This window comes from Staurois parvus, unplaced genomic scaffold (assembly GCF_062004578.1).
Source record: "Staurois parvus isolate SC_StPar_1 unplaced genomic scaffold, SC_StPar_1.0 ptg001902l, whole genome shotgun sequence".
NCBI classification, from domain to species: Eukaryota; Metazoa; Chordata; class Amphibia; order Anura; family Ranidae; genus Staurois; species Staurois parvus.
The window spans coordinates 204,379-231,389 of record NW_028319698.1 but is presented as its reverse complement, the minus strand read 5'-3'; the positions used below and the strand labels follow the sequence as shown (position 1 = coordinate 231,389).

The following is a 27,011-nucleotide window of genomic DNA, read 5'->3' as shown; positions in this document are numbered from 1 at the left end:
ATGCAAGATCTCACCTCGTGGAGTGTCAATGATCATGAGAACAGTGAGGAATCATCCCAGAACTACACGTGAGGATCTTGTCAATGATCTCCAGGCAGCTGGGACCACAGTCACCAAGAGAACAATTGGTAACACACTACGCCGACAAGGACTGAAATCCTGCAGTGCCGCAAGGTCCCTCTGCTCAAGAAAGCAAATGTCCAGGCCCGTCTGAAGTCTGCCACTGAACATGTGAATGATGCAGAGGAGGACTGGTGGAAAGTGTGGTCAGATGAGACCAAAATCCAGCTCTTTGGCATCAACTCAACTCGCCGTGTTTGGAGGAGGAGGAATGCTGCCTATGACCCCAAGAACACCATCCCAACTGTGAAATATGGTGGTGGAAACATTCTGCTTTGGGGGTGTTTTTCTTCTAAGGGGACAACTGCACCGCATCAAAGGGACGATGGACGGGGCAATGTACCATCAAATTTTTGGTGAGAACCTTCTTCCCTCAGCCAGGGTGTTGAAAATGGGTGGTGGATGGGTTTTCCAGCATGACAATGACCCAAAACACACGGCCAAGGCAACAAAGGAGCGGCTCAAGAAGAAACACATTAAGGTCCTGGAGTGGCCTAGCCAGTCTCCAAACCTTCATCCGATTGAAAATCTGTGGAGGGAGCTGAAAGTTCGAGTTGCCAAACGTCAGCCACCAAACCTTAATGACTTGGAGAGGATCTGCCAAGAGGAGTGGGCCAAAATCCCTCCTGAGATGTGTGCGAACCTGGTGGCCAACTCCAGGAAACGTCTGACCTCTGTGATGGCCAACAAGGAATTTACCACCAAGTACTAAGTCATGTTTTGTGAAGGGGATCAAATCCTTATTTCTCTCATGAACATGCAGATCAGTCATCATTTGTTAGACGCATTTCTGCTGAATTTGTTGTTGCTATTCTGTCTCTCAGTGTTACACCGAACATTCCATTGTTAGACCGATCATTTCTGTGTGAGGGGCGAACATTCAAAATCAGTAGGGGAGCAAATACACATTTCCTTCACTGTATAGGTTTGATTTTGTTCTCGTATATTTGTTACGAATGCAACAAAACAAAAATGATTGACTTTCCCAATCGCTCCCAAATGAAAAACATTTTTTACCTTCTGCACATGCCTAGCATTTGGTAATTTTTACTTTTATATGTTTGTATTTTTCTTACCCACTTGCAGACTGCCAAACATTGCTGCCTGTTTCCAGGTTTAGGGTGCTAACTCCCTCTGTGATTGTAGAAAGCGGGGGTTTGCCAGCAAGTCCTGGCCAATGACTCTATTTTTTGCATATTTGTCTCACTTAAAGTATTCTCGAAAACCTGCCTGGCTCTATGTGAAAAAGTAATTGCCCCTCTTCTCTCTTGCTAAATCATGAATGAACTGTGATTAACTAACATTTATTGGAAAGCTGAGTTAAATTTCACTTGCCACACCCAGGCCTGATTACTGCCAGACCTGTTGAATCAAGAAATCCATTAAATAGAAAAATTTAAAGGGATCCAGGATACTCTAGGCTTATTTGATGAGCTACTGTTGAGAATGGAGTTTACCAACCCAAAAATGTGTTGCCTTTGGTCTGAGATCATCATAAGCATGCATGTTATCATTTCTATGATCGTTGGTGAAGTAACTGATATTTCTTTGTAAAAAACAATCAGTTTGAAAAGAAATGAACAAAATAACAATCTCATGTGACATCACTAAACACCCGCCCCCTACATGCCTTTAGGACTTCCTGCAAAAGGCTCCTCTGGTCCACCAACATTCTGGTGTTACACCCAACTCTACTACCTGGGGCTGTACAAGAGGCCTGTTGGCTGATGCATGGCTTACATTGTATACCAGATTGTGGACATATCTGGACTTTCACAAACTTACCACCAAAATTCCTCAGGAAGTGCAATGATAAACCAAACAAGACCAATGCTGTGATGGATGATACCAAAGAGATTACCCCCAAAACAGCTTTCATCCTTGGACCCAAACCTGTAAAAGAAAAGCACAATAAGTGTAATTGTATTTCTGAATGTCTGGAAAACAATCCCAACAACATTTCTGCTTTTCCCGACTATAAACCGATGTCTACGATGTTTCCTTCACTTTAACAGCTCCGCATCTTAACCTCCCCAAATGTGAGGATTGGATTGTACAACTCTCTATATTCTCCTCAAGCAAGAGGCCTATTTTTCATTTTCTGCCCCAGGATGCTTCCTGACTGGTGATGAATGAACTGGTCTGGGTTCATCTGGATTTGTTAAGTTACTAATTTTGTTTTGTTGCATTTGTAGCGAATCTCGTTTCAATTTGTTTTGTTGATTTGTTTTTGACCGAATTCAATTTAATCCAAATTCATTGTGAAGAGAAGCTGGTCCTATTGAAAATCACATTTCAGAGGTTCCTTTCTCTCCCTTTCCCTTTTCCTTTCCTCTACACCTTTCCCCTGAAACATGATGGATCTACAGCTGCATCCTATTCTTTTATATTCAGGTGTGCAGAACCACCTGACCACCTCTGATTGGTTGCTGCTATGAGCCTAGGGGGAATGGAAAACGTTTCTGGATTTCTTCTTCCAGTGCAACAAACTGCTCTTCTGACCATCTTGGTTTGAGAAAATTATTGTGTTCATCACATTTAGGTACTGAAAATGTGATGGCTTTCACTTTGTGACTATAATAAGGAGGCTGATGTGTGTCAGTATCAAAAGGAACAGACAAATATGAACAGACAATTATCACATTTTTAAATATCAATCTGTTGTGTATGTCGGCATCACAGAACATTCTCAGCACTTTCTGGAGCCCCGGGGTTGGTGGTCTGGAGGATCTTCTGGTCCTCAAACAATCTGATATCACATGTTCTAGTATCTGAGGTAGAGATCTGCAATTCATTTTGTTCCGAAACGAACTTTGGATGACATTTTTGTTATTCAGAGATTCAGATATATCCGAATTTCCGAATTACAATAGTAATAAAATTGAACGAACCCAAAATAGCCAAACAAAATTTTGTCTGAAATAATTCTAAAGAAATTTGAAAATAAACTGTAATGTTATTGCCGACTATTGCTGATTTCCTTTACAAACTGTGTGCATTGGTGTTAGAATATATCTTCCGAAATTCAAATTTTGAAAAGAATAGAAAATAAAAGAATAGAATAGCATAGATAATAAAGGATAATGAAAAGAATTGAATAGTATAGAATATAGGCATCTTTTGACATTTGAATTTCGAATAGAATAAAATTGAATATAGCTGTCTTCCGAAATTCACATTTCAAAAAGAATAGAAAAGAATAGAATAAAACATAATTAAATAGAAAGAGATAGAATTGAAAATAAAAAATAGAAAATAAAGGAATAGAATAAAAATAAAATAGAAAAGGACAGATAATAATAGAAAATTATAGAAAAGAATAGAATAGAAAGAATATAGCCATCTTTTGAAACTTGAATAGAATAAAATAGAATATAGCTCTCTTCTGAAATTCACATTTTAAAAAGGAATAGAATAGCAAAAAATTAAATAGATCAGAATAAAATAGAAACAAATAGAATAGAAAATAAAAGAATAGAATAGAAAATAAAGAATATTGCCATCTTTTCAAATTTTAATTTCAAATAGAATAGAAGAAAATAGAATACAGCTGTCTTCCGAAACAAAATTCACATTTCAAAAAGAATAGAATAAAACAGAATAAAATAGAAACAAATAGAATAGAATACAAAATAAAATAATAGAATAGAATGAACATACCCATCTTCCAAAATTAAAATTTTTGTTTTTGATTCAAATTAATCTCCAATTCATTTCAAATTTGACTCAATTCAAATCAATTGTAAAAAATTTAATCTGATCAAAAACAAATAAACAAAACTAAATGAAACAAATTTCTTTACAAATGCAACAAAACTAATTTAGTAACCTAAAATAGAACGTGAAACTAAATGAATGTTTTTGTTCTGCACGTCTAATTTGAGGTTATATAACAGTTCTAATGACATATACACACCTTGCAGCATTTATTTACTTCCAGATAAAATAGCAATAACTTACTTATTTTAAAACAGATCATCAAAAGGCATAATAAATATGGGATTATGAATGCAACAACTGCAGCAATAGAAAAACGTATCGCTGGATTCCGTCCTATAAAAGAAAAACACAACAGATATTATCTCAGTCCTGCATGTCTGGAGAACCCAACACTTCTATATATACTGACTGTACATTTATCATTGCAGGTGAAGCATTTATATTACTGGATTAGAATAGGTAGAATAGGACGCTACTAGTGTTCAAGGTATTGGCCCCGCCTTCCCAATCATGTGATTCAGATGTTCCAATCCCCTCCATGGACACAGGTGTATACAATCAAGCCCCTAGACATGCAGACGGCTTCTACAAACATTGGTGAAAGAATGGGTCGCTCTCAGGAGCTCAGTGACTCCAAGCGTGGTCCCGTGATAGGTGGCCACCTGGGCAATAAGTCCATCCGTGACATTTCCTGGCTACTAAATATTCCACGCTCAACTGTTAGTGGGATTATAACAAAGTGGAAGCAACTGGGAACAACAGCCACTCAGCCACCAAGTGGTAGGCCACGTCACATGACAGGGCGGGGTCAGTGCATGCTGAAGCGCACAGTGCGCAGAAGTCGCCAACTGTCTGCACAGTCAATAGCTAAAGACCTCCAAACTTGGTGTGGCCTTCAGATGAGCCCAACAACAGTGCGTAGAGAGCTTCATGGAATGGGTTTCCATGGCAGAGCAGCTGCATCCAAGCCTTCCATCACCAAGTGCAATGCAAAGCGTCGGATGCCGTGGTGTAAAGCACGCCGCCACTGGACTCTAGAGTAGTGGAGACGTGTTCTCTGGAGTGAAGAATTACGCTTCTCTTTCTGGCAATCTGATGGCCATATCTGGGTTTGTCGGTTGCCAGGAGAACGGTACTTGCCTGACTGCATTGTGCCAAGTTTAAAGTTTGGTGGAGGGGGGATTATGGTGTGGGGTTGTTTTTCAGGGGTTGGGCTTGGCCCCCTAGTTTCAGTGAAGGGAACTCTTAAGGTGTCAGCATACTAAGACATTTTGGACAATTTCATGCTCCCAACTTTGTGGGAGGAGTTTTGGGATGGCCCCTTCCTGTTCCAACATGACTGGGCACCAGTGCACAAAGCAAGGTCCATAAAGACATGGAGGAGCCAGTTTGGGGTGGAGGAACTTGACTGGCCTGCACAGAGTCCTGACCTCAACCCCATAGAACACCTTTGGGATGAATTAGAGCGGAGACTGCGAGCCAGGTCTCCTCCCCCGACATCAGTGCCTGACCTGACAAATGTGCTTCTGGAAGAATGGTCCAACCTTCCCATAGACACCCTCCTAAACCTTGTGGACGGCCTTCCCAGAAGAGTTGAAGCTGTTATAGCTGCAAAGGGCGGGGCCAACTCAATATTGAACCCTACGGACTAAGACTGGGGGGCCATTAAAGGTCATGTGCTTGGGAAGGGCGGGGCCAACTCAATATTGAATCCTATGGACTAAGACTGGGGGGCCATTAAAGGTCATGTGCGTGGAAAGGCCGGCCGCCCAATACTTTTGGGCAATATAGTATATCTTCTCAGATGCTTAAATTCCAAATGACTTCTTGGAGGATCCTGTGCTTCTATACACTGCAAACCATAAGTTCTCTCACCTGATGTATATGGTGTATACAACTATATAGGACTATCAGCACATGGACACTTATTAAGAGACGTTTATGTTGCTTGATTTGGTTTAAATCATAGGTGAAGAGCGGCACTTGATTGATGTTTATGTTATTTAATACATTTTGTATGGGAGTGTGAATAGTGTGAGAGATTCACAATTTTATAACAACAATTTTGTATTATTGGTTTGCTTAGCATCTCACAAAATGTTGCACTTTGCACAGTGGATAAAGGTCTGGTATAGATTTTTTTTTTCTGAAAGCAGAACCCATTGTTTACTAAAAACCTTACTTTAATGGCTTCCCGACTGCCCTGTAGCAGAAATACTGCTAAAGAGCGGCACGGGTGCGCAAAATCATGTGTACATATATGATTCACGCTTCCGCAGTTTTCGCAGGCCTGGGGGGCGTGTGCACGTGCCCCCCGCTGACCCTCGGGTGCCGTGATTTGATCCCCAAGGGATCAATCATCTGATTTAGCTGGTAAATAGATGGTCGGCCTAAGCCTGATGATCGATCCCTGTCCAGTCAGGGATCTTCCTGTATCTGTGTTTACACTTACACAGGTACAGGAAGTGATGCAATCTTTTCTCTTTGGGTACATTCTGTGCCAGTGAGAGAAGAAACAAGACACATGTGAGTAAAAGCACTACACAATTTAGAACACATTTAACCCCTTCACTGCCCTGTCACCAGTGTCATTAGTACAGTGTACAGATATTTTGCTGATCACTGTATCAGTGTCGCCGGCAGGTTCATATAACGTTAGCGTCAGTGTTAGTGTCCCTCGCAGATAGCGCCAGTACACCAGTAAGCACATTTAACCCCTTGATTCCCAGGAACACGCTCATACACAATAAACCTCCATTGCTAGTATAGTGTCTGAATGGATCAATATCTTTAATCAGATGAGCATTATACCAGCATTCATAGTATAGTGTCCCCAAAAACGCAGGATCAAGCCCGGCACCTGCCAGCACCTGCGTTTACCCCTACACTTAACCCCCCTTTCTCCGCCAGCAAGTGCAGTGTTAGTAGGTCACTGTCACTTGATACATTGCACAAAAAACCGCAGTGTTCACAGAATTAGGTCTGACCTCTGCTAGCACTAGCAGGTACATTTTTTTGAAGCGGTTCAAGCAGTCCCTGACAGCTAGGTACTCTTTTTCCCGTGAGTCGCACTAGGTACCTAAAAATTTAGTGGCCAAAATGTCCTACAAAAGGTACTCTAATGAAGAGGCCTTCAGGATTCTAAGTATGTCAGATGAGAGCGAAGGGGAAGACTCACTGACACAATGAGCCTCAGAATATGAACCTGTAGACAGCAGTGGCACCCTGAAAGATAGCTCAGATGATGGAGAAGAGGTCCCAGCTAAGGTCAGGCGTACCCGACCCCATTTCCAGGTTGCTTTGTGACACAATCAGTCCATTCTAATTGTGTGCTGATGTCTGGAACATATAAATGTGGATTTTTTATAAATGTGTTTCACAGTGTGTATTGAAACATAAAGCAAATATTCCACCAGTGACACTTGGTGAGGCAATATCTTCCGGTGAGTGTGGAGTAGTTATTCTTTGGGTGGATGGTGTCACCAGTGGAATATTTGCTATGTGGTTCAGTACATGCGGTGAGATGTAGGATTCTCATTTATACATTATATTGCCAAAAGTATTAAGCCGCCTTCCTTTCCACACACATGAACTTTAATGGCCCCCCAGTCTTAGTCTGTAGGGTTCAATATTGAGTTGGCCCCGCCCTTTCCCCCGCACATGACCTTTAATGGCCCCCCAGTCTTAGTCCGTAGGGTTCAATATTGAGTTGGCCCCGCCCTTTGCAGCTATAACAGCTTCAACTCTTCTGGGAAGGCCGTCCACAAGGTTTAGGAGGGTGTCTATGGGAAGGTTGGACCATTCTTCCAGAAGCACATTTGTCAGGTCAGGCACTGATGTCAGGGCTCGCAGTCTCCACTCTAATTGGGATCTCCTTTGAGTCACTCTGTTCAAAGGCTGAACCAAGGAGGCATTTAGTATCATTTACCTATCTGCTTCTTCTTGGTGAACCTCTGATTCACTTCCCGCCTGCAAAGCTTGGAAAAGAGACTTAAACATTGACTTTTCTTCCTCTGATTGGGATCAAATCTTTACCTTTTCTCATAAGTGCTCCTTGAATGTTTCGGCACAAGAAAACGGATAAAAGTTGGAGACACGTTGGTACAATACACCTTCTAGAATCCATCATTTTGATCCATCCAGACCTAGTAATTGTTGGAGATGTGGGGCTCCTGTGGGATCTCTTCTTCATATCTGGTGGGACTACCCTATGGTTCAGCCCTTTTGGCAGGAGGTACATCGGATTACTTCTTCGGTGTCTACTCTTGATATTGAGTTCTCCCCGGCCCAACTCCTCCTCCACCACACTCCGCTTCCCAAACGTCTATATTTCAAATCACTGGCTATGCATATGCTTAACGCGGCTAAACTCTGCTTACCGGTTCTCTGGGGGTCTGTTCACCCCCCCACAGTGCGAGATTGGTTCATACGTTGGAACAGAATTGCTGAAATAGAAGAGCTGATTGCTTCTTCTCTGGATAACCCTACTAAATTTTCTCATACGTGGTCCTGTTGGATTAACTTCCGAACGACCCCTGAATATCGTTCTTTCATGGGCCTTGCTGACTAATTCTGAACCTCTCTGATACCCCGTAGTGTTTCTGGTGATATATCGGCTCTCTGTTTTTTTCAAGGTTGTGATTGAGGTCCTTAGTCTCCATGTCCTGTACTGCTTGGAGCAAGTTACGCTTGGCACCCTGCTACGCCTGCAACTGTTTCCAGCTCGCTTCTCTGCCGGGATTGCGCGTATCTCTCATGTCCTGGGAGTCTTGAGTAAAGGTGACTTACCTACCCTCCTACTCCTCCACACCTCCTCCCCGTCCGACCCTTCCCCAACCGCCCATCACCCTCCCCCCCACCCTCCCCTTTTTTTTTTTTTCTTTTTCTTCTTCCCCTCTCTTCCCTTCATGCTTATTCTTAAATTCTTGATCCCCATTTCCTTGCTTTCCTACTCAGAGTTTAGCTTTCATTCTCCCCTTTCCATTTTGGTACACATCTCTACGCATAGGAGCCCTACTCACTATCTGCAATCCAGCTGCACATATGTTTTACTTTTACATATCTCCTTTCCTGAACCATTTACCCAGGTGCTGGCAACCTGTAGTAGGTTACCTCAGTTTCATCAAAAGTACAAGGCCCTATCCTACAAGCCCTTGCACCCCCCCTCCACACCTACTGTATACATTTCCAATGCATACCTTTGACTCACTGGCCCCGCTCTTTGCTGCTGCTCGGTAACTGAGGTTATATATCATCGACCTGCCAGTGCTGGGATTCCAATATGCTGAATAAGGGCTTGAGACCAGATCTGCCTTAATGTTCCTGCATTCGCATGTCCTCATTTTTCCTGTTTTCTTTTCCCTTGAATGACCTAGGTCTGATTCTCTGCCTATGTATTGCTATGTATCTTTTTGTTTGCTGTATGTGTATTACCTCCTATTGTATTTCCGACTGACACCTTGTATTACCTGTACCTATTGTATGCTCGGGGTTTATTAATAAACTTTATGGGGAAAAAGAAAAAAAAAAAGGATAATGCACTATGTTTGTTTCTTTATTTTGAGGTAATATGGGGACAAGGAAGAACTGTGTATGACTACGCATATCTTTGGACAGTTCACTACATAAGAAAAATGTTTTTTGGACACTGGATGATTTCTAGTGACCTTTTGGATATATTTAGAAGAGTAATTTTCAGATCACTATTTGGGTAGATGCACGCATTATTTTACTTTTTTTTTTGCTTTAATATTTATGTGGCTCATTATCAGTGTTTGTACGTGCCTTTCTGGGGTCATTGGGATTTAGATAACTGAGTGATGAGTGTTTTTTACACTGTATGAAATAAAATTGCCCAAGCCTGAATACATCTGAAAAAAAAGAAATGCAGAAAAAAAACACTCCAAAATTGCCTGTAAATGCTTTTGCTGGGGAAGTATTTGGTGTTTTGGAAACATCACGCTGAGAAATCTCTGGATCTAATCTGAAAGATCTGGGATTTGTGGAAGGCAGTCGGAGCCGAATTCTGCTGATATCCTATTCTAAGGCTACTTACTTGGCATGGTAACATTGAGAGTAATTTCCTCCTCCAGGGATCTGTGGCTGACAATACAGAATAATACATCTCCGGGTTCAACGTCTGTAGTCGGCTCCACAATCAGCACACTGGTCACATTAAATGTCCCATCGCTGTTCCTGCATAGCGCAGGCACATCTCTATCCAAAGATGAGTTCCTGTTGTTACTTTTACTGGATTTAACCCATCGGATCTTCACAGCTTTTGGGTAAAAATTGCTGACTTCACAATGGACAGATCCCGTGATTCCAACTTCAATGTGTTGATCATGGCTCAGCGCCGTCTGCGGTTTAACTGTACAAGGAAAGACACAATTATTCATTATTTCTATATTAAAGACTAATTTCACTTAAAGTGTTACTAAACCCACAACAGTACAATCAGTCTGTCGATGCAGTAAAGCGTGCTTGTTATACTCACTGTGGAACCTAAGGGGTTAAACCTCTGCATTGTGTAAAAATGCTGTTAGATCCTGACTTCTCTGATCCTTCCCTTCTTCCAGTGTCTCCTAAATATATCCTGATAGAACAGAACCTTGAGGGCAAGCTCAGTTTGGTGCGTATTGCTGGAGAGTTTTTTTTTTCTTGGGAGGGTGCATGTGATCAGCTCAGGGCCAATCGGCACTGTCCAGACAGAGGTAAGGGGTCCTGCATCCTCCTACAGGAGAATGAAAACTCCTATAAGTTTTAACCAGGTTTAAAAGGAGGTGGTTGAGGATGTATATACCCCGATGAAGGAGATGGTCGGGAAATGTCTGTACCCCTGATGAAGGAGGTGGTGGGGGATGTCTATACCCCGATGAAGGAGGTGGTGGGGGGATGTCTATACCCCCCGATGAAGGAGGTGGTGGGGGGATGTTTATACCCCTGATGAAGGAGGTGGCTGGGGGATGTCTATATCCCTGATGAAGGAGGTGGCGGGGGATGCCTGTACCCGATGAAGGTGGTGGTTGGGGATGTCTATGCCCCTGATGAAAGAGGAGGTCGGGGATGTCTATACCCCTGATGAAGGTGGTGGTTGGTGATGTCTATGCCCCTGATGAAAGAGGAGGTCGGGGATGTCTATACCCCTGATGAAGGAGGTGGTCGGGGAATGTCTATACCCCTGATGAAGGAGGTGGTCGGGGAATGTCTATACCCCTGATAAAGGAGGTGGTCCGGGGATGTCCATAACCCTGATGAAGGAGGTGGTTGGGGATGTCTATGCCCCTGATGAAAGAGGTGGTCGGGGAGTTCAATACCCCTGATGAAGGAGGTGGTCGGGGAATGTCTATGCCCCTGATGAAAGAGGTGGTCGGGGATGTCTATATCCTGATGAAGGAGGTGGTCGGGGAATGTCTATACCCCTGATGAAGGAGGTGGTCGGGTAAGTTTATACCCCTATAAGTTCTATGTATAAACAAAAAATGGAGATGATATCAATGGTATAGATCAATCCATCAAATAGCCTACAACATCGCGCCACACTGACGTGATAATTTTAAATTATAAATTATTATTGGAGCCGCTATTTTAAACATAATTGAACAATGTGTGAAATAAATGGAAGTACCATAAACAGCGCTCTCAACCCTCAAATAAAATAAAAATACAATGAAAAATTAAAAAAAAATTAATAATATATATATATATATATATATAACATAAAAAAAAGAAAACTAAAAACTGCCACCAAGTAAATAAAGTGTCAATATTGTGCCAAAAACAAATTGCAATATATCAAAAAAACTAAAAAAAAGTCCAATATTAGAGTGTAGTCCATACATATAATTTTCTTCAAATAACATATATTCGCCACAATCGTGAATTCCTCTGTGCTCAACACCCCAAAGTGCTAACTCACGAGATGCTGGTGATTAATCAGCATATCATTCAAATATCAGTGGATGTGGAAAACTCAGCAAAATAATGATTACTCCAGATAATTATCATTCACCAGATGGTTGATCCAATTATATACCATCATTGTAAGTATAATCCATATGTGGATAAATAAAGAACACTCGTCATAGCATTATAACTAGAGATGAGCGAATTATTCAAAAATTCGATTCGGCTGATTCGCCGAATTTCAGGAAGAAATTCGATTCGATGCGAATTTATTCGCTACGAAGTTAACTTATAAAAAGGGTTTCTAGGCTTCAGAGAGCCTTTAAATTAGTGCAGAACACTGGACCTTTAATTTAAATGCCCTTGGAGATGAGGAAGGAGAAGGAGAAGGAGAAGGATGAGAAGAAGGAGAAGGAGAAGGATGAGAAGAAGAAGGAGAAGGATGAGAAGAAGGAGAAGGATGAGAAGAAGGAGAAGGATGAGAAGAAGGAGAAGGAGAAGGATGAGAAGAAGGAGAAGGAGAAGGATGAGAAGATGGAGAAGGAGAAGGATGAGAAGAAGGAGGAGAAGGATGAGAAGAAGGAGAAGGAGAAGGATGAGAAGAAGGAGAAGGATGAGAAGAAGGAGAAGGATGAGAAGAAGGAGAAGGAGAAGGATGAGAAGAAGGAGAAGGATGAGAAGAAGGAGAAGGATGAGAAGAAGGATGAGAAGAAGGATGAGAAGAAGGAGAAGGATGAGAAGAAGGAGAAGGATGAGAAGAAGGATGAGAAGAAGGAGAAGGATGAGAAGAAGGAGAAGGATGAGAAGAAGGATGAGAAGAAGGAGAAGGATGAGAAGAAGGATGAGAAGAAGGAGAAGGATGAGAAGAAGGATGAGAAGAAGGAGAAGGATGAGAAGAAGGAGAAGGAGAAGGATGAGAAGAAGGAGAAGGATGAGAAGAAGGAGAAGGATGAGAAGAAGGAGAAGGAGAAGGATGAGAAGAAGGAGAAGGAGAAGGATGAGAAAAAGGAGAAGGAGAAGGATGAGAAGAAGGAGAAGGATGAGAAGAAGGAGAAGGATGAGAAGAAGGAGAAGGATGAGAAGAAGGAGAAGGAGAAGGATGAGAAGAAGGATGAGAAGAAGGAGAAGGATGAGAAGAAGGATGAGAAGAAGGAGAAGGATGAGAAGAAGGATGAGAAGAAGGAGAAGGATGAGAAGAAGGAGAAGGATGAGAAGAAGGAGAAGGATGAGAAGAAGGATGAGAAGAAGGAGAAGGATGAGAAGAAGGATGAGAAGAAGGAGAAGGATGAGAAGAAGGAGAAGGATGAGAAGAAGGATGAGAAGAAGGAGAAGGATGAGAAGAAGGATGAGAAGAAGGAGAAGGATGAGAAGAAGGAGAAGGAGAAGGATGAGAAGAAAGAGAAGGATGAGAAGAAGGAGAAGGATGAGAAGAAGGAGAAGGATGAGAAGAAGGAGAAGGATGAGAAGAAGGAGAAGGATGAGAAGAAGGAGAAGGATGAGAAGAAGGAGAAGGATGAGAAGAAGGAGAAGGATGAGAAGAAGGAGAAGGATGAGAAGAAGGATGAGAAGAAGGAGAAGGATGAGAAGAAGGATGAGAAGAAGGAGAAGGATGAGAAGAAGAAGAAGGATGAGAAGAAGGAGAAGGATGAGAAGAAGGAGAAGGATGAGAAGAAGAAGAAGGATGAGAAGAAGAAGAAGGATGAGAAGAAGGAGAATTCCAAGCCGGCAAAAAGTGTATCTGCAGAGCTCCGCTATTTCTTAGCGGAGCTCTGCAGATACACTTAGCGGAGCTCTGCAGATACACTTTTTGCCGGCTTGGAATTCTTCTTATTTTCATCCTACTTCTTCTTCTTCTTCTTCTTCATCCTCATCCTCATCCTCTTCTTCTTCTTCTGAGGATGAGGATGAAGAAGAAGAAGAAGAAGAAGAAGTAGGATGAAAATAAGAAGAATTCCAAGCCGGCAAAAAGTGTATCTGCAGAGCTACGCTAAGTGTATCTGCAGAGCTCCGCTATTTCTGACAGTTCTGTGACATTCCCTCCATACAGCGGTTGAAACATTGTATCTATTTGTTTCCATAAATGGATCCATTTATGGAAACAAATAGATACAATGTTTCAACCGCTGTATGGAGTGAATGTCCCAGAACTGTCAGAAATAGCCTATTTCTGACAGTTCTGTGACATTCACTCCATACAGCGGTTGAAACATTGTATCTATTTGTTTCCAGAAATGGATCCATTTATGGAAACAAATAGATACAATGTTTCAACCGCTGTATGGAGTGAATGTCCCAGAACTGTCAGAAATAGCCTATTTCTGACAGTTCTGTGACATTCACTCCATACAGCGGTTTCTTCTTCTTCTTCTTCATCCTCATCCTCAGAAGAAGAAGAAGAGGATGAGGATGAGGATGAAGAGGAAGAAGAAGAAGAAGAAGAAGTAGGATGAAAATAAGAAGAATTCCAAGCCGGCAAAAAGTGTATCTGCAGAGCTCCTCTATTCTGCACATACACTTAGAGGAGCTCTGCAGATACACTTTTTGCCAGCTTGGAATTCTTCTTATTTTCATCCTACTTCTTCTTCTTCTTCATCCTCATCCTCAGAAGAAGAAGAAGAGGATGAGGATGAGGATGAAGAGGAAGAAGAAGAAGAAGAAGTAGGATGAAAATAAGAAGAATTCCAAGCCGGCAAAAAGTGTATCTGCAGAGCTCCTCTATTCTGCAGATACACTTAGAGGAGCTCTGCAGATACACTTTTTGCCGGCTTGGAATTCTTCTTATTTTCATCCTACTTCTTCTTCTTCTTCTTCATCCTCATCCTCTTCTTCTTCTTCTGAGGATGAGGATGAAGAAGAAGAAGAAGAAGTAGGATGAAAATAAGAAGAATTCCAAACCGGCAAGAAGTGTATCTGCAGAGCTCCGCTAAGTGTATCTGCAGAGCTCCTCTATTTCTGACAGTTCTCTGACTTTCACATTTACAGCGGTTGAAACATCTGTATCCTAAATGAAAACAAATAGATACAATGTTTCAACCGCTGTACATGTGAAGGAACTGTCAGAGAACTGTCAGAAATAGCGGAGCTCTCTGCAGGGACACTTTTGCCGGCTGATCGGGAAAAATCCGATTCGCGCACCCTAAGTAGGCTAATATTCGGATTCGCCGCGAATCGAATTTTTCCTGAAATTCGTATCGAATTCCGGTTCGCCTGGTTCGATTCGCTCATCTCTAATTATAACGTTTGACTATTAAATCAAATTCCCCCTTAAAAACGAACTCACAATATGTGAGTTAAAATACAGCCTTCAGTGATATACGTGCATCTGCAGTCTGCAAAACAGTCTCCAGCTCCCACAGTGGCGTCTCACCAGCTGCTCTCAGCAACAGATGACGTGGTTACGGTTACATGGTCCAGCCATGTGGTAGCGGCATACGCGATGACGTCACTGCTCGATCACGCGTTAACGCGTTTCATCACACGACTTCATCTGAGGGTGTGATCAGCAGGCAGACAAACGGTCTCTCTTATAGAGCCGCTTGCACTCCTATAGGTCAGCTTAACCACTTGCCGCCCAGCCACCGCATATAAACGGTGGCAGGGCGGCACTCGTAGGCAAAAGCACGTTTTAAAACGGCTGCCTTCAAAACAGGTAGGGGGCGCGCGCGAGGCGTGCGGCTGCCCTACTTGTCCCGCGGGTGTCAGCAGCGGGTGTCAGCACGGATGGTTTTTACCGGCCATTTTTCCACGATTGACAGTGATCGCTGACACAGAGCAAGGCTGCATTGTTTACACACAGCCCTGTTCTGTGTCAGTTCTCTGACAGCTTGTGAGAAGCTGCAGAGTTTCTCTCCCTTGATCAGCTCCCCCCGCCCCCTAGTAAAACACTCCCCTTACACAGCAAATTCTAAAAATGTTAACCCCTTCCTCCCCAGTGACATTAGTACAGTTTCAGTGTTTTTTTTTCACTGATCACTGTATTGGTGTCACTGGGGATGTCAGTGACCCCCCCAAGTCAGTTCCCCCCCCCCCCAGTGTCAAAATGTCCGCCGCAGTCCCGCAGTCCTGCCATAAGTCACTGATCGCCGCAATATGTCGCTGATCGCCGCCATTATTAGTATAAATAGAAATTAAAAATTCCAGTATCTTTCCCGCCATTTGTAAACGCTATAACTTTCACGTAAACCAATTAATTTACACGTATTGGGATTTTTTTTAGCAAAGACATGTTGCAGAATGCATTTTGGCAGAAATTTATGACTAAATTTGATTTTTGCATTTTTTTTTTACTGGACATGTTTTATAGCAAAAAGTCCAAAATATTGTTTTTTTTTCCTCAAAATTGTCAGCCTTTTTTTTTATAGCGCAAAAAATAAAAACCGCACAGGCAATCAAATACCACCGAAAGAAAGCTCAATTTGTGGGGAAAAAAAGGATGTTAATTTAATTTATGTACCGTATTGCATGACCGTGCAATTGTCCGTTAAACTAGCACAGCGCTGTATAGCAGAAAAATGGCGTAAATTGCAGTATCTATACCATAGTTTGTAGACGCTATAACTTCCACACAAAGCAATCAATATACACTTATTGGGATTTTTTTTACCAAAAACATGGAGCAGAATACATTTTGGCCTAAATTTATAACCAACTTTGAGTTTACTATATATTTTTTATAGCTGAAAGTAAAAAATACTGTTTTTCTTCAAAATTTTTGGCCTTTTTTTGTTTATAGCGTGAAAAATAAAAAGCGCACAGGTAATCAAATTACACCGAAAGAAAGCTCTATTTGTGTGAAAAAAAGGACGTAAATTTTGTTTGGGTGCAGCATTGCATGACCGCGCAATTATCAGTTGAATTAGTGCAGCGCCGAATAGCAACAAGAGGCGTGGTCATTAAGGGGGGTAAATCCTCAGGAGGGCAAGTGGTTAAATTGATGCGCTACCGCTATCTAATGAATGAGCACATAATGGCATATACTCTACTGATTTGCCTAAAATATTCTTTTTATCAGGAGGGGAACCAAACAATTACTCCCTATTGCCATCTTGTGTTCAAACAACCAATCGGCAGTGAAAAATCTTTGAAAGGTGACTCGCAATAACACAATAAATGGAACTCATATAACAAATATACAATAATATAAAACATATATAAAAATTAAATAATTCATAAATTAATAATCACTAAATATATATTCCCCTAAAAATCCCCATCATGTCCAAAAGGCCATGAAGGAGAGGCAGATGCTCACAGGCAGCTAAGAGAGGGCAAGCAGCCTCTGTGTCCACAGTGAAAAGTGGTGGTCATGGACATGGTGTATCCTCTGCAGGCAGGGCGCGCTTGTCCTTTTTTTCCGATGCTGGCCGTATTTATTATTGAGCCACAACATGCAGAAGAGGTGATGGAGTGGATAACTAAGCCATCCTCATCCTCATCCTCTGTCACCCAGGCTCATACTATTTTGTCTTCCACTGCAGCTGCCAAAGCGGCCTATTCCACAGGCTCCTTGTCCACCACAGCCACTCCTTTCGTAGCCCCACCATCATGCATGGAGGAGTCACCAGAATTATTTGATCGTAGTGTCAGTTACATGTTGCTGGAGGATGCACAGTAATTTGAATGCTCCGATGTTGGTTCTCAGGTTGAGGAAAGGAGTGATGTGAGCCTAGAGAGAGGGGGTGCCAGTGAGGGAAAACAAATTGTCTGTCATGTTCCCCCAGCTGCAGCACACTGCCAAGTTGGCTCCAATGACGAGGAAGACTGTGATATTGAGTTCACTGACCATACTTGGGTGCCTGAGAGAACAGAGGAGGAAAGTGAGGAGGAGGCAGAATTCCAATGAGGCAGGATGTCCTCCAGAGGCAGGAGTAAGGGCAGCCAACCGATGACATCACACAACAGAACTCCACAGGTGCAGGGTGCTGCTGACTCCTGGCAGACTTCCAAAAGTTCTCTGGTGTGGGCTTCCTTCAACACATGTGCAGCATTGCTGTTTGCAGTCTCTGTCTGAAGCAGATCAAGTGTGGCCAAAACACCAGCCGCTTGGGCACCACATGCTTGACAAGACATATGATGAACTTCCATGCAGCCCATTGGCAACAGCACCTGAAAGACCCACATCTGAAAAAAGTGCAGACTTCTTCTTGCTCCTCATCTGGGATCTCTACCTCTACTGTATAATGTCAGGTCTTCTCAACAGCCTCCACTGAGAGGAGTGATGGTACACTAGTGAGTGCCACAGGTCCTGGTACCCCATCTAATGGCAGTACACCACTTATTGATTTCAGCAGGCAAATTTCGCCACCCCAGTTGCTGAACCGTAAAAAAAAAAATACTGTCCCACCCATCCACATGCTCAGTGTCTAAATGCTATCCTGGCCAAATTGCTAGCATTACAACTGCTGCCTTTCCATCTGGTGGACTCTGCCCCCTTCCATGAATTTGCAGAATGTGCTGTACCACAGTGGCAGGTTCAGGAAAACACAATTCTTTTCACGTAAGGCCATTCCAGCTCTGTACCATCATATGGAAGGCAATCTTTTGGCCTTGTTGGACAGAGAGGTCAGCAGCAAGGTCCATATTACTGCTGACACGTGGTCCAGCAGGCACGGTCAGGGACATTACATATCCTTTACGGCGCACTGGGTAACTCTGCTAGCAGCTGGGAAGGATGAAGGACAGGGTTCAGTGCTGGAGGTTTTTCCGCCACCACGCCTCCAATAAGTTAGTGGTGATTCTGCCACATCTGTTTACTCCACCCCCTCCTCTTCCTCTGCCTCTATGGCCTCTTCTGCTGAATTGTTTGAACCAGCAGTGCCCTGTAAGCGTTCAAGGGGCTACGCGAGTAGTCAGGCTAAAAGATGCCACGCGGTGATTCAGCTTGTCTGTCTAGGGAACAGGAGCCACACCTTCCAGAGATTTTGTCAGCTCTGCAGGGTCAGGCTCAGAGGTGGTTGACGCCACGGCAGCTTGAGCCAGAAATGGTTGTATGTGACAATTGCACCAACTTTTTCTCTGCCCTCCGACAGGAACACTTGGCACATATTCCATGCTTGGTACACATTCTGAATTTGGTGGTGCAGTGTTTCTTGAAAAGATACCCAGGCTGTCAAGATCTTCTGCGGCAGGCCAGAAAAGTCTGTGGCCATTGCCGGTGGTCATAAACTGCCAGTACACTTCAACGGGAATTCAACCTGCCCACCAACTCATTTGTGACATGCCCACTTGATGGAATTCAACTTTGGCAATGCTGCAGTGGCTGCACATGCAGCAGAGGGCCATCAATGAGCACCTGTGTGAATATGGCACAAGGACAGGCTCAGGGGAGCCTGGCTTCTTTTCGCCACACCAGTAGCTGCTGATAAAGGATGCATGCACTGTCCTGTCACCATTTGAGGAGGCCACAAGGATGGTGAGCTGCGACACTGCATGCATCAGTGACATTATCCCTCTTATCTTCCTGCTGGAGCACACGCTGCATAGAATAATGGATAGGGCACTTGAGGCAAAACAGTGGGAGGAAGAGGAGGATTTCCTGTCCTCTCAGGGCCCCCTTTATGCAGAAACCATTCCTGCGGGGCCACAGAACACACAGCAGGAAGAGGAGGATTGCAGCAGCATGGAAGCAGAGGATCACATACAACAGTCCTCAATGGGTGGTTTTCAGTCTCCAGAAACCCAGACAGGAGTAGCACATGGCTGAGAGGAGGTAGTTCCTGACAATGTCATCCTCAGTGACCTGGAGGACTCAGAATTTCCTGCCTCCTCAAACTTGTGCTGAGTGGGCTCCCTGATCTGCAAAGCCTGCATAAGGACCCGAGGATTCATGTTATCAAAGAGAGGGATCAATACTGTTTGGCAATCCTTCTTGATCCACGTTACAAGAGCTTACCCAGTCTTCGCAGAGGGAGCAGAGGATAAAACATCTTGAGGACCCCTTAAACAAATTGTGTAACACCTTTCCAGATAATGGGAGGTTACCATTTCCTGTACGTGTTTCTGAGGCTTTGTTCTGTCAAAGGAAGAGCTGTGGAGAAGTCGGCTGGCTGACCGATGCCTTTAAACACTTCTTTAGTCCTCAGCGCCCAGGGCTGTTGAAGCACCCATTGGCAGAATCTGCATCATATGGTGGAGGATTATCTAGGGGCAAGAGTAGACTTGGAGACCTTTCCAACTGAACATTCACTGGGTTACTGGGTCTTGAGGATGGATCACTGCCCAGAACTTGCTCAATACGCCATCGAGATACTGTCCTGTCCTGCATCCAGCGTGCTTTTCGAATGGACATTCAGTGCTGCTGGAGGTTTTGTGATGGATAAAAGAGTGCGTCTGTCCACAGACTTCATTTACCAGCTGGCATTTATCAAAATTAATCAGTCCTGGATCAACAGCAACTATCTTGCCCCTGATGCTGATGTAACTGATTCAATTTGTTAGGGATCTGGGATCCCTTGAAGACTGCCTATGCTGCCTATCCTATTCCTGAATTCTCATTTTGCTAACTTCCAAAAATTATTTTGGTTTAGAGCACCACCAACACCCAAAGCCCAATTTTTCGGCACCTGTTTCACAGGTCATTAACAATATTTAACTGCAGGACCCATGCCTGTTCCCAGCAAGAGTAACTGTGAGGGGTTACAGTGTTCAGGCACCACCAACACCCCAGGCCCAGTTTCTCTGCACCTATATGACAAGTGCATATAATTAGAATTTTTAGAGCAGGGTCCAATCCTGCACTCATCATGAATAGAAGGGTTACGGTTTGAGCCCTGCTGCAGCAGGTTCTATACATTGTACGGATGTGCAACTTTGCAGATAGTTTAAGGGGACCCCCAGGCATGATATTTAAAGGAATTTTTCAAATTAGTTTTTTCTACTTTACCCACTTGCCTACCAGGCACTTTTGCATTCTGGGAGGACATCCATGGACGCCCTCCCAGAACTGGACAACCGCACTGTAGCTGTCTATAGCGCAGTTGGCATGTGATTAAAGCGGAGTTCCACCCAAAAAGGGGAAGTTCTGCTTTAATGCTTTGTCCCCGGTCCCCATTAAGGATTGGCACCTTTGGAGAGTGGGGGGGAGTGGGTACCCGAATTTGACAGGTACCCGCTCCCACTTCCGCTGTGATCGCCTAGGCGATCGGAAGCGGAAGTTGTCCTCTCTCCCTCCCTGTAGTCTTCTGGAACACACGACAGATCCCAGAAGACTACGGGGCCATTCACAAAGAGCAGAACTTCTCACGCATGCGCAGTGGGCACCTGGCTGTGAAGCCGCAAGGTGTCATAGCCAGGTGCCCACACTAAAGATGCCAGGGCCAGGAAGAGAAGATGGGCGGTGAAACCAACGGTGGTGAGGACACTGCCGGACCAAGGGACAGGTAAATGGCTATATTTTAAAAGTCAGCAGCTGCCAGTTTTGTAGCTGCTGACTTTTGTTTCTTTTTTTTTCAGCTGGAACTCCTGCTTTAAGCAATGAAAAATGACTGCTACTTTTAAAAACGGTACTTTTTGAAAAAAATTTCCTCAGGGCAGTCCTAGAGTCCCCATACCACTTTTATGGCCAATACCGTGCATGTAAGCTTGGGCACTTTTGAATTTGCAAGTTTGAGTCCCATAGACCCATTAGGTTCGTTATTTCACGGCAAACTTTTGGTCTGTTCAAATGTTCTACCGCAAACTGAACTGCTTTCTTGAATTCAGCTTCATCATGCATACTGATGAGGCTGCACTGATAGGTGGCACTGATGAGGTGGCACTGATGAGGTGGCACTGATAGGCTGCACTGATGAGGTGGCACTGATGAGGTGGCACTGATAGGCTGCACTGATGAGGTGGCACTGATGAGGTGGCACTGATAGGTGGCACTGATGAGGTGGCACTGATGGGGCTGCACTGATAGGCGGCACTGATAGGCGGCACTGATGAGGTGGCACTGATGAGGTGGCACTGATAGGCTGCACTGATGAGGTGGCACTGATAGGTGGCACTGATGAGGATGCACTGATGAGGTGGCACTGATGAGGTGGCACTGATAGGCTGCACTGATGAGGTGGCACTGATAGGTGGCACTGATGAGGTGGCACTGATGAGGCTGCACTGATAGGCGGCACTGATGGGGTGGCACTGATGAGGTGGCACTGATAGGCGGCACTGGTGAGGCGGCACTGATGAGGCTGCACTGATAGGTGGCACTGATGAGGTGGCACTGATGAGGTGGCACTGATAGGCTGCACTGATGAGGTGGCACTGATGAGGTGGCACTGGTGAGGCAGCATTGTTGGGCATTGATGATGCTGCACTCATATGCAGCACTGATGGGCACTAATGAGCAGCACTGAAGGGTACTTACTGGCGGTACTGACTGGTGGCACTGATAGGCAGCACTGATGGGCACAGATTGGCAGCACCGTTGGGCACCACTGCTGGGCGTCACTGATGGGCCACACTGTTGGGTACATTTGGGGCTGCTCTGACTATCAGTGCAGAAGTCTCCTGTGATAATTGCCAGTTATCAGCTGCACTTTCCTCAGGCTGTGACAGCGTGAAGCAGCAACTTTATTTACTTTGTGATCAGCTGTGTCATGTGGAATGTGTCAGATTTGGCTTTTTGTTTCTCAACTTTTTTTGTGTCACCAATACAAACAAAAGAAATAAAAATGAGAATGCCGAAAAATTTGTAATTGCAACAATTTTCTGGGTGAAGTGGTGCTTTATCTGACAGAAATGCAGGAAGGGGGGGGGAACAAGATTTTTGGCCGTGGCTGTATGGGGCTGTCACAAAGAGCTGTCTTCACCAGGAGTAAAATTGTACAAAAAAAAAAAAATAAAAACCTCAAGCTTCCTGACCACTAGCCGACATTTGGAGATGAATAGTCAGGGCTGCAACCCAGACAGCTGTGCAATGAAGCCAAGACCTTACTAAGTGCACAGACACCCCATGAACATCTACAAGCTCCACGTCTCCTCTGGCACTAATATGTTTTTGGGGCTCTTTTTTGGACTCCACCATTATTCAGAGACAAAACATATGAGTGGCAGAGTAGACAAGAGATGTGTACAATGGAAAAATGTGTTTCCTTTTGGATTTCTCCGTTAAGTTAATAATTTTGTTTTGTCATATTCGTTATGTTAGAATGATTCATTTTCAGAATTTGTTTCATATATTTGTTATAAGTCCATTCAAAATTAAAATTTGTTCAAAATTAAAATTTTGGAAGACATCTATATTTTCACTATTTTACTGTATTCAATTCTATTCTGGTCTACTCTTTTCTTTTATATTCTATTCACGAGTTTATTTTCTATTCTATTGCTAAATAGTGATGGGCCGAACACTCCCCTGTTTGATTCGCGGTCAAACCTACAGAATGTTTGACCCCAAACTTCAAACACGAACTGAACAACTAAGTGGTATCTTATTACATCTGAGTATGTGGTGCGATCCCGCTCAGTTACTAAAATCCGGCATGAGTTATATTATGAAGTCATGTGGTATTTTAGTAGTGAAACATTCATTCATGTTTCAGCTGTCAGTTGGGTTCCCCGCTGACAGCTGAATGTCAAAAGAATTGTCAGCATCACCCAACAATTAATTAAAAAAAAAAAAATCCATATGCAGGGCCCGGGGAGAGCGGATATATAGTTAATGCGGGGTTCTGTGAGACCGGATATAGTGAATGCGGGGTCTGGGGAGAGCAGATATGGTGAATGCGGGGCCCGGGGAGAGCGGATATAGTGAATGCGGGGCCCGGGGAGAGCGGATATAGCGAATGCGGGGCCCGGGGAGAGTGGATATAGTGAATGCGGGGTCCGGGGAGAGCGGATATAGTGAATGCGGGGCCCGGGGAGAGCGGATATAGCGTCTGGGGAGAGCGGATATAGGGAATGCGGGGTCCAGGGAGAGCGGATATAGGGAATGCGGGGGCCCGGGAGAGCGGATAGAGTGAATGCTGGGGCCGGGGAGAGCGGATATAGTGAATGCAGGGTCCAGGGAGAGTGGATAGAGTGAATGCGGGGTCCGGGGAGAGCGGATAGAGTGAATGCGGGGTCCTGGGAGAGCGGATATAGTGAATGCAGGGTCCGGGGAGAGCGGATAGAGTGAATGCGGGGTCCGGGGAGAGCGGATAGAGTGAATGCGGGGTCCGGGGAGAGCGGATAGAGTGAATGCGGGGTCCGGGGAGAGCAGATATAGTGAATGCGGGGTCCGGGGAGAGCGGATATAGTGAATGCGGGGTCCGGGGAGAGCGGATATAGTGAATGCGGGGTCTGGGGAGACTGGATATAGTGAATGCGGGGTCCGGGGAGAGCGGATATAGTGAATGTGGGGTCCTGGGAGAGCGGATATAGTGAATGCGGGGTCCGGGGAGAGCGGATATAGTGAATGCGGGGTCCGGGGAGAGCGGATAGAGTGAATGCGGGGTCTGGGGAGAGCGGATATAGCGAATGCGGGGCCCGGGGAGAGCGGATATAGCGAATGCGGGGCCCGGGGAGAGCGGATATAGCGTCTGGGGAGAACGGATATAGGGAATGCGGGGTCCAGGGAGAGCGGATATAGGGAATGCGGGGGCCGGGGAGAGCGGATAGAGTGAATGACGGTACATAAAACAAAAAACTATTGCGCTAGATGTGTGATGAAATCTGAACTGAAGATAATTATAATAAATGTTGCCACTTGTATACAAATTAATATGATCAACAAAAAAACCTTCAAAGTGTAGTAGCGCAATAAATATATATATGTGCATATACTGTAAATAAATAAATAGTGATCATTGAACATATGTGAAAAACTGAAAGTCTATTAGAAAATCCTTTTACACTAAATGAATCTTCCAATTCCCAAAGGATCACCACGTGCAAAAAAGATGGCGTTCCCCCTTTCAGGTGTGCGCTCACCAGATAGCAATGCCTCCCATTCTCATGGTTGGCTAAAATCGCTTCTAAAGTGGATCCAAATGGGAAGGAGATCAGCCAAAATGGATATTAGCACACTCTGCTCATCCTCCAATTGCCATGATCGGCTGTCACCACTTCATAGGATAACAATTTCCTAATAAAGAGGAACTTATAGCAACCTGGACAATACTCTCCTTCTCCTTAATCTCTCACTCAAGATTAGTGGTCATGAGGAAACAAAACAGATGAAACCCAATGGTGCAGTACAGAATGACACCTTTAACCACTTCAAGACACTTTCACCCCCTTCCTGTCCAGGTCAATTTTCAGCTTTCAGAGCTATCACACTTTGAATGACAATTGAGCAGTCATGCAACACTGTACCCATATGAATTTTTTAGCATTTTTTTTGAGACAGCTAAAACTTTATTTTGGTGGTATTTATTCACCGCTGGGATTTTTTTTTTTGCTATATAAATGCAAAAATGTCTAAAAATTTAGAAAAAAAGTATCTTATAAAATTTTGCAAATAAATCTTTCTTCATAAATCTTGGCCAAAATTTAGTAAATTTTTTTAGTAAAAAAACCCCCAAATTAGTTTATAACCAAAAATTATAATTTTTCAAAAAAAATGTTGACATTTTTATTTTTTATTTTATTAGTTATTTATCTTAATTTTTTTTACATACTGTCACCCTAGTAGTACAGTGTCACCATGGTGACAATGTACTACTTGTGGGGGGTGATGAAGATTTTTTCTTTTTTTATACCCATAAAGGCTGTAAAAGCAATCATTTCTCCTTCTCTCTGGCTGCATTCTTGCAGCCATTGAGAAATACTGTGTGAGCTGTGATTGGTCACAGCTTGTCACATGGTACAAGGCTGTTGTGACTAGCCCTGTACCATGTGATCTCAGTGATCATTTACACATTTCACACGTAGTAAGCAATGTCAGAAATGACATCTTGCTTACTACTCTTCATGTGGTCACTGATTGGCCAATCAGTGATCACACGATTGGGACCTCACACAGAGGTCTCGCACAACAATTGGTGTTCCGCTGTGTCTGGAGGAAACAGCGGGCACCGGATCGCAGTGCTGCGAGCTTCCAGGGAGCGCGCACAAGCAGGGAGCGGGGAGGCCGTTTATATACATGGGCCGGATGAGAAGTGGCTAATTGCTATAAAGACGGCCACTTACAAAATATAAGTAGATAAAAAGCCCATAGGTAATGCAGTGAGCTCAAAAGCACTGGTGGGTATCAAGGTAATGCTCTCACCACCGCCGGATCCCAAACAATGGCGCTCCCATGTCACTTCTGGTCGTTGCACAGCCTTGCCCTGATGCATTTCGTCATATTCGACTTAGTAATAGGGATCCCTGTGCACTTTGCTCCAGAGCTTAATAAATGAGTAGAAGCTCTGCTGACTTCCATTGTCCAATCGTGCGCAAGCAAAGGTGCTTTATTTCAATTTTCCTTGCACATGATTGGGTATTCCTTGCAAAGTGAATATTTATCTCATTTACAAAGCTCTGGAGCAATTGCTCTTTCAGAGTGCAACTACACCTTGTATGGTGCACAGCCTATTTGCCTTTAGTAAGTCATCCCCCATGTGTGAGTATAATTATTTTTATTCCTTTCATTATCAATAAATGGATTATCGGCACTGTCTAGTGCACCTAATGTTTCTCTTTTCTTGCGGATCTCACTGTGTACCTGATACTTGCAGAGTAGATGTCACGAAGTCAGAATCTGGAGTGAAGGTAACAAAGCAGCGATAGTCCCCTTCATCTGTGATCTGAATGTTGGGTATGGAAAGACTGGCATTGCCTTGTTGGAGGTCTTTGTCATACATGAGAGATCCGATCCTCGATGACTTATGGTGGTAACTACGAAAACCATAAACCTCACGTTCAGTTCCATTTTGTAATCTGAGAGTCCAGGCAACTGATAGTTTCTCTAGATTCAGTGGTATTGGGACACCAGACAGCAGACAAGGGATGGTGACATCTTCTCCTCTAAGAGCTTCAGTAGGAACATCTTTCCTAGAAACTGTCAACCTTCGAACCTGAAAATCACCTAAAAATTAGAACAAAAAAGAGTGATGACAATTGTACAGGATCTCTTGTGACGGAGGAAACTAAACTGCTAACGTAATCCAGAATAACACTGCAACGGCACCAAAACCACTTATGGACCCCCCCCCCGCAATGTACTGTGGACAGGCGGGTCGTGCAGGCAAAGCGACATACTGGTCTGTCACTGCCTGCTTTTGGGCTTAGGGCGCACGCATGCGCGCCCCCACCACCGACACCTGCTGTGATTGTACACAACGAGAGTCTGTTAGCAAGTCCGACTGGTTCCACGACAT

At 43.9% G+C, this 27,011-nt stretch overlaps 1 protein-coding gene across 1 annotated transcript; it reads right to left on the bottom strand.

The window, feature by feature from the left end:
- Window positions 1-1,325: 1,325 nt before the first annotated feature.
- Window positions 1,326-27,011, bottom strand: LOC149433844 (natural cytotoxicity triggering receptor 3 ligand 1-like). Its single transcript, XM_089664373.1, has 5 exons — window positions 26,930-27,011; window positions 26,357-26,719; window positions 9,896-10,210; window positions 4,081-4,173; window positions 1,326-2,013 (listed from the first exon to the last, which is right to left on the bottom strand). Exons 1-5 carry the CDS (start codon window positions 27,009-27,011, stop codon window positions 1,715-1,717), a joined length of 1,152 nt encoding a protein of 383 aa, XP_089520499.1. The 3' UTR covers window positions 1,326-1,714.

Excerpts from the sequence above, each read along its gene's own strand:
- LOC149433844 (XM_089664373.1), bottom strand. The coding sequence starts at position 27,011 with ATGTCGTGGAACCAGTCGGACTTGCTAACAGACTCTCGTTGTGTACAA. Across the intron at positions 26,720-26,929 it reads GGTGGTGGGGGCGCGCATGC|GTGATTTTCAGGTTCGAAGG; the intron begins GTGCGCCCTAAG and ends TCTAATTTTTAG. Across the intron at positions 4,174-9,895 it reads TCTCAATGTTACCATGCCAA|GACGGAATCCAGCGATACGT; the intron begins GTAAGTAGCCTT and ends TTTCTTTTATAG.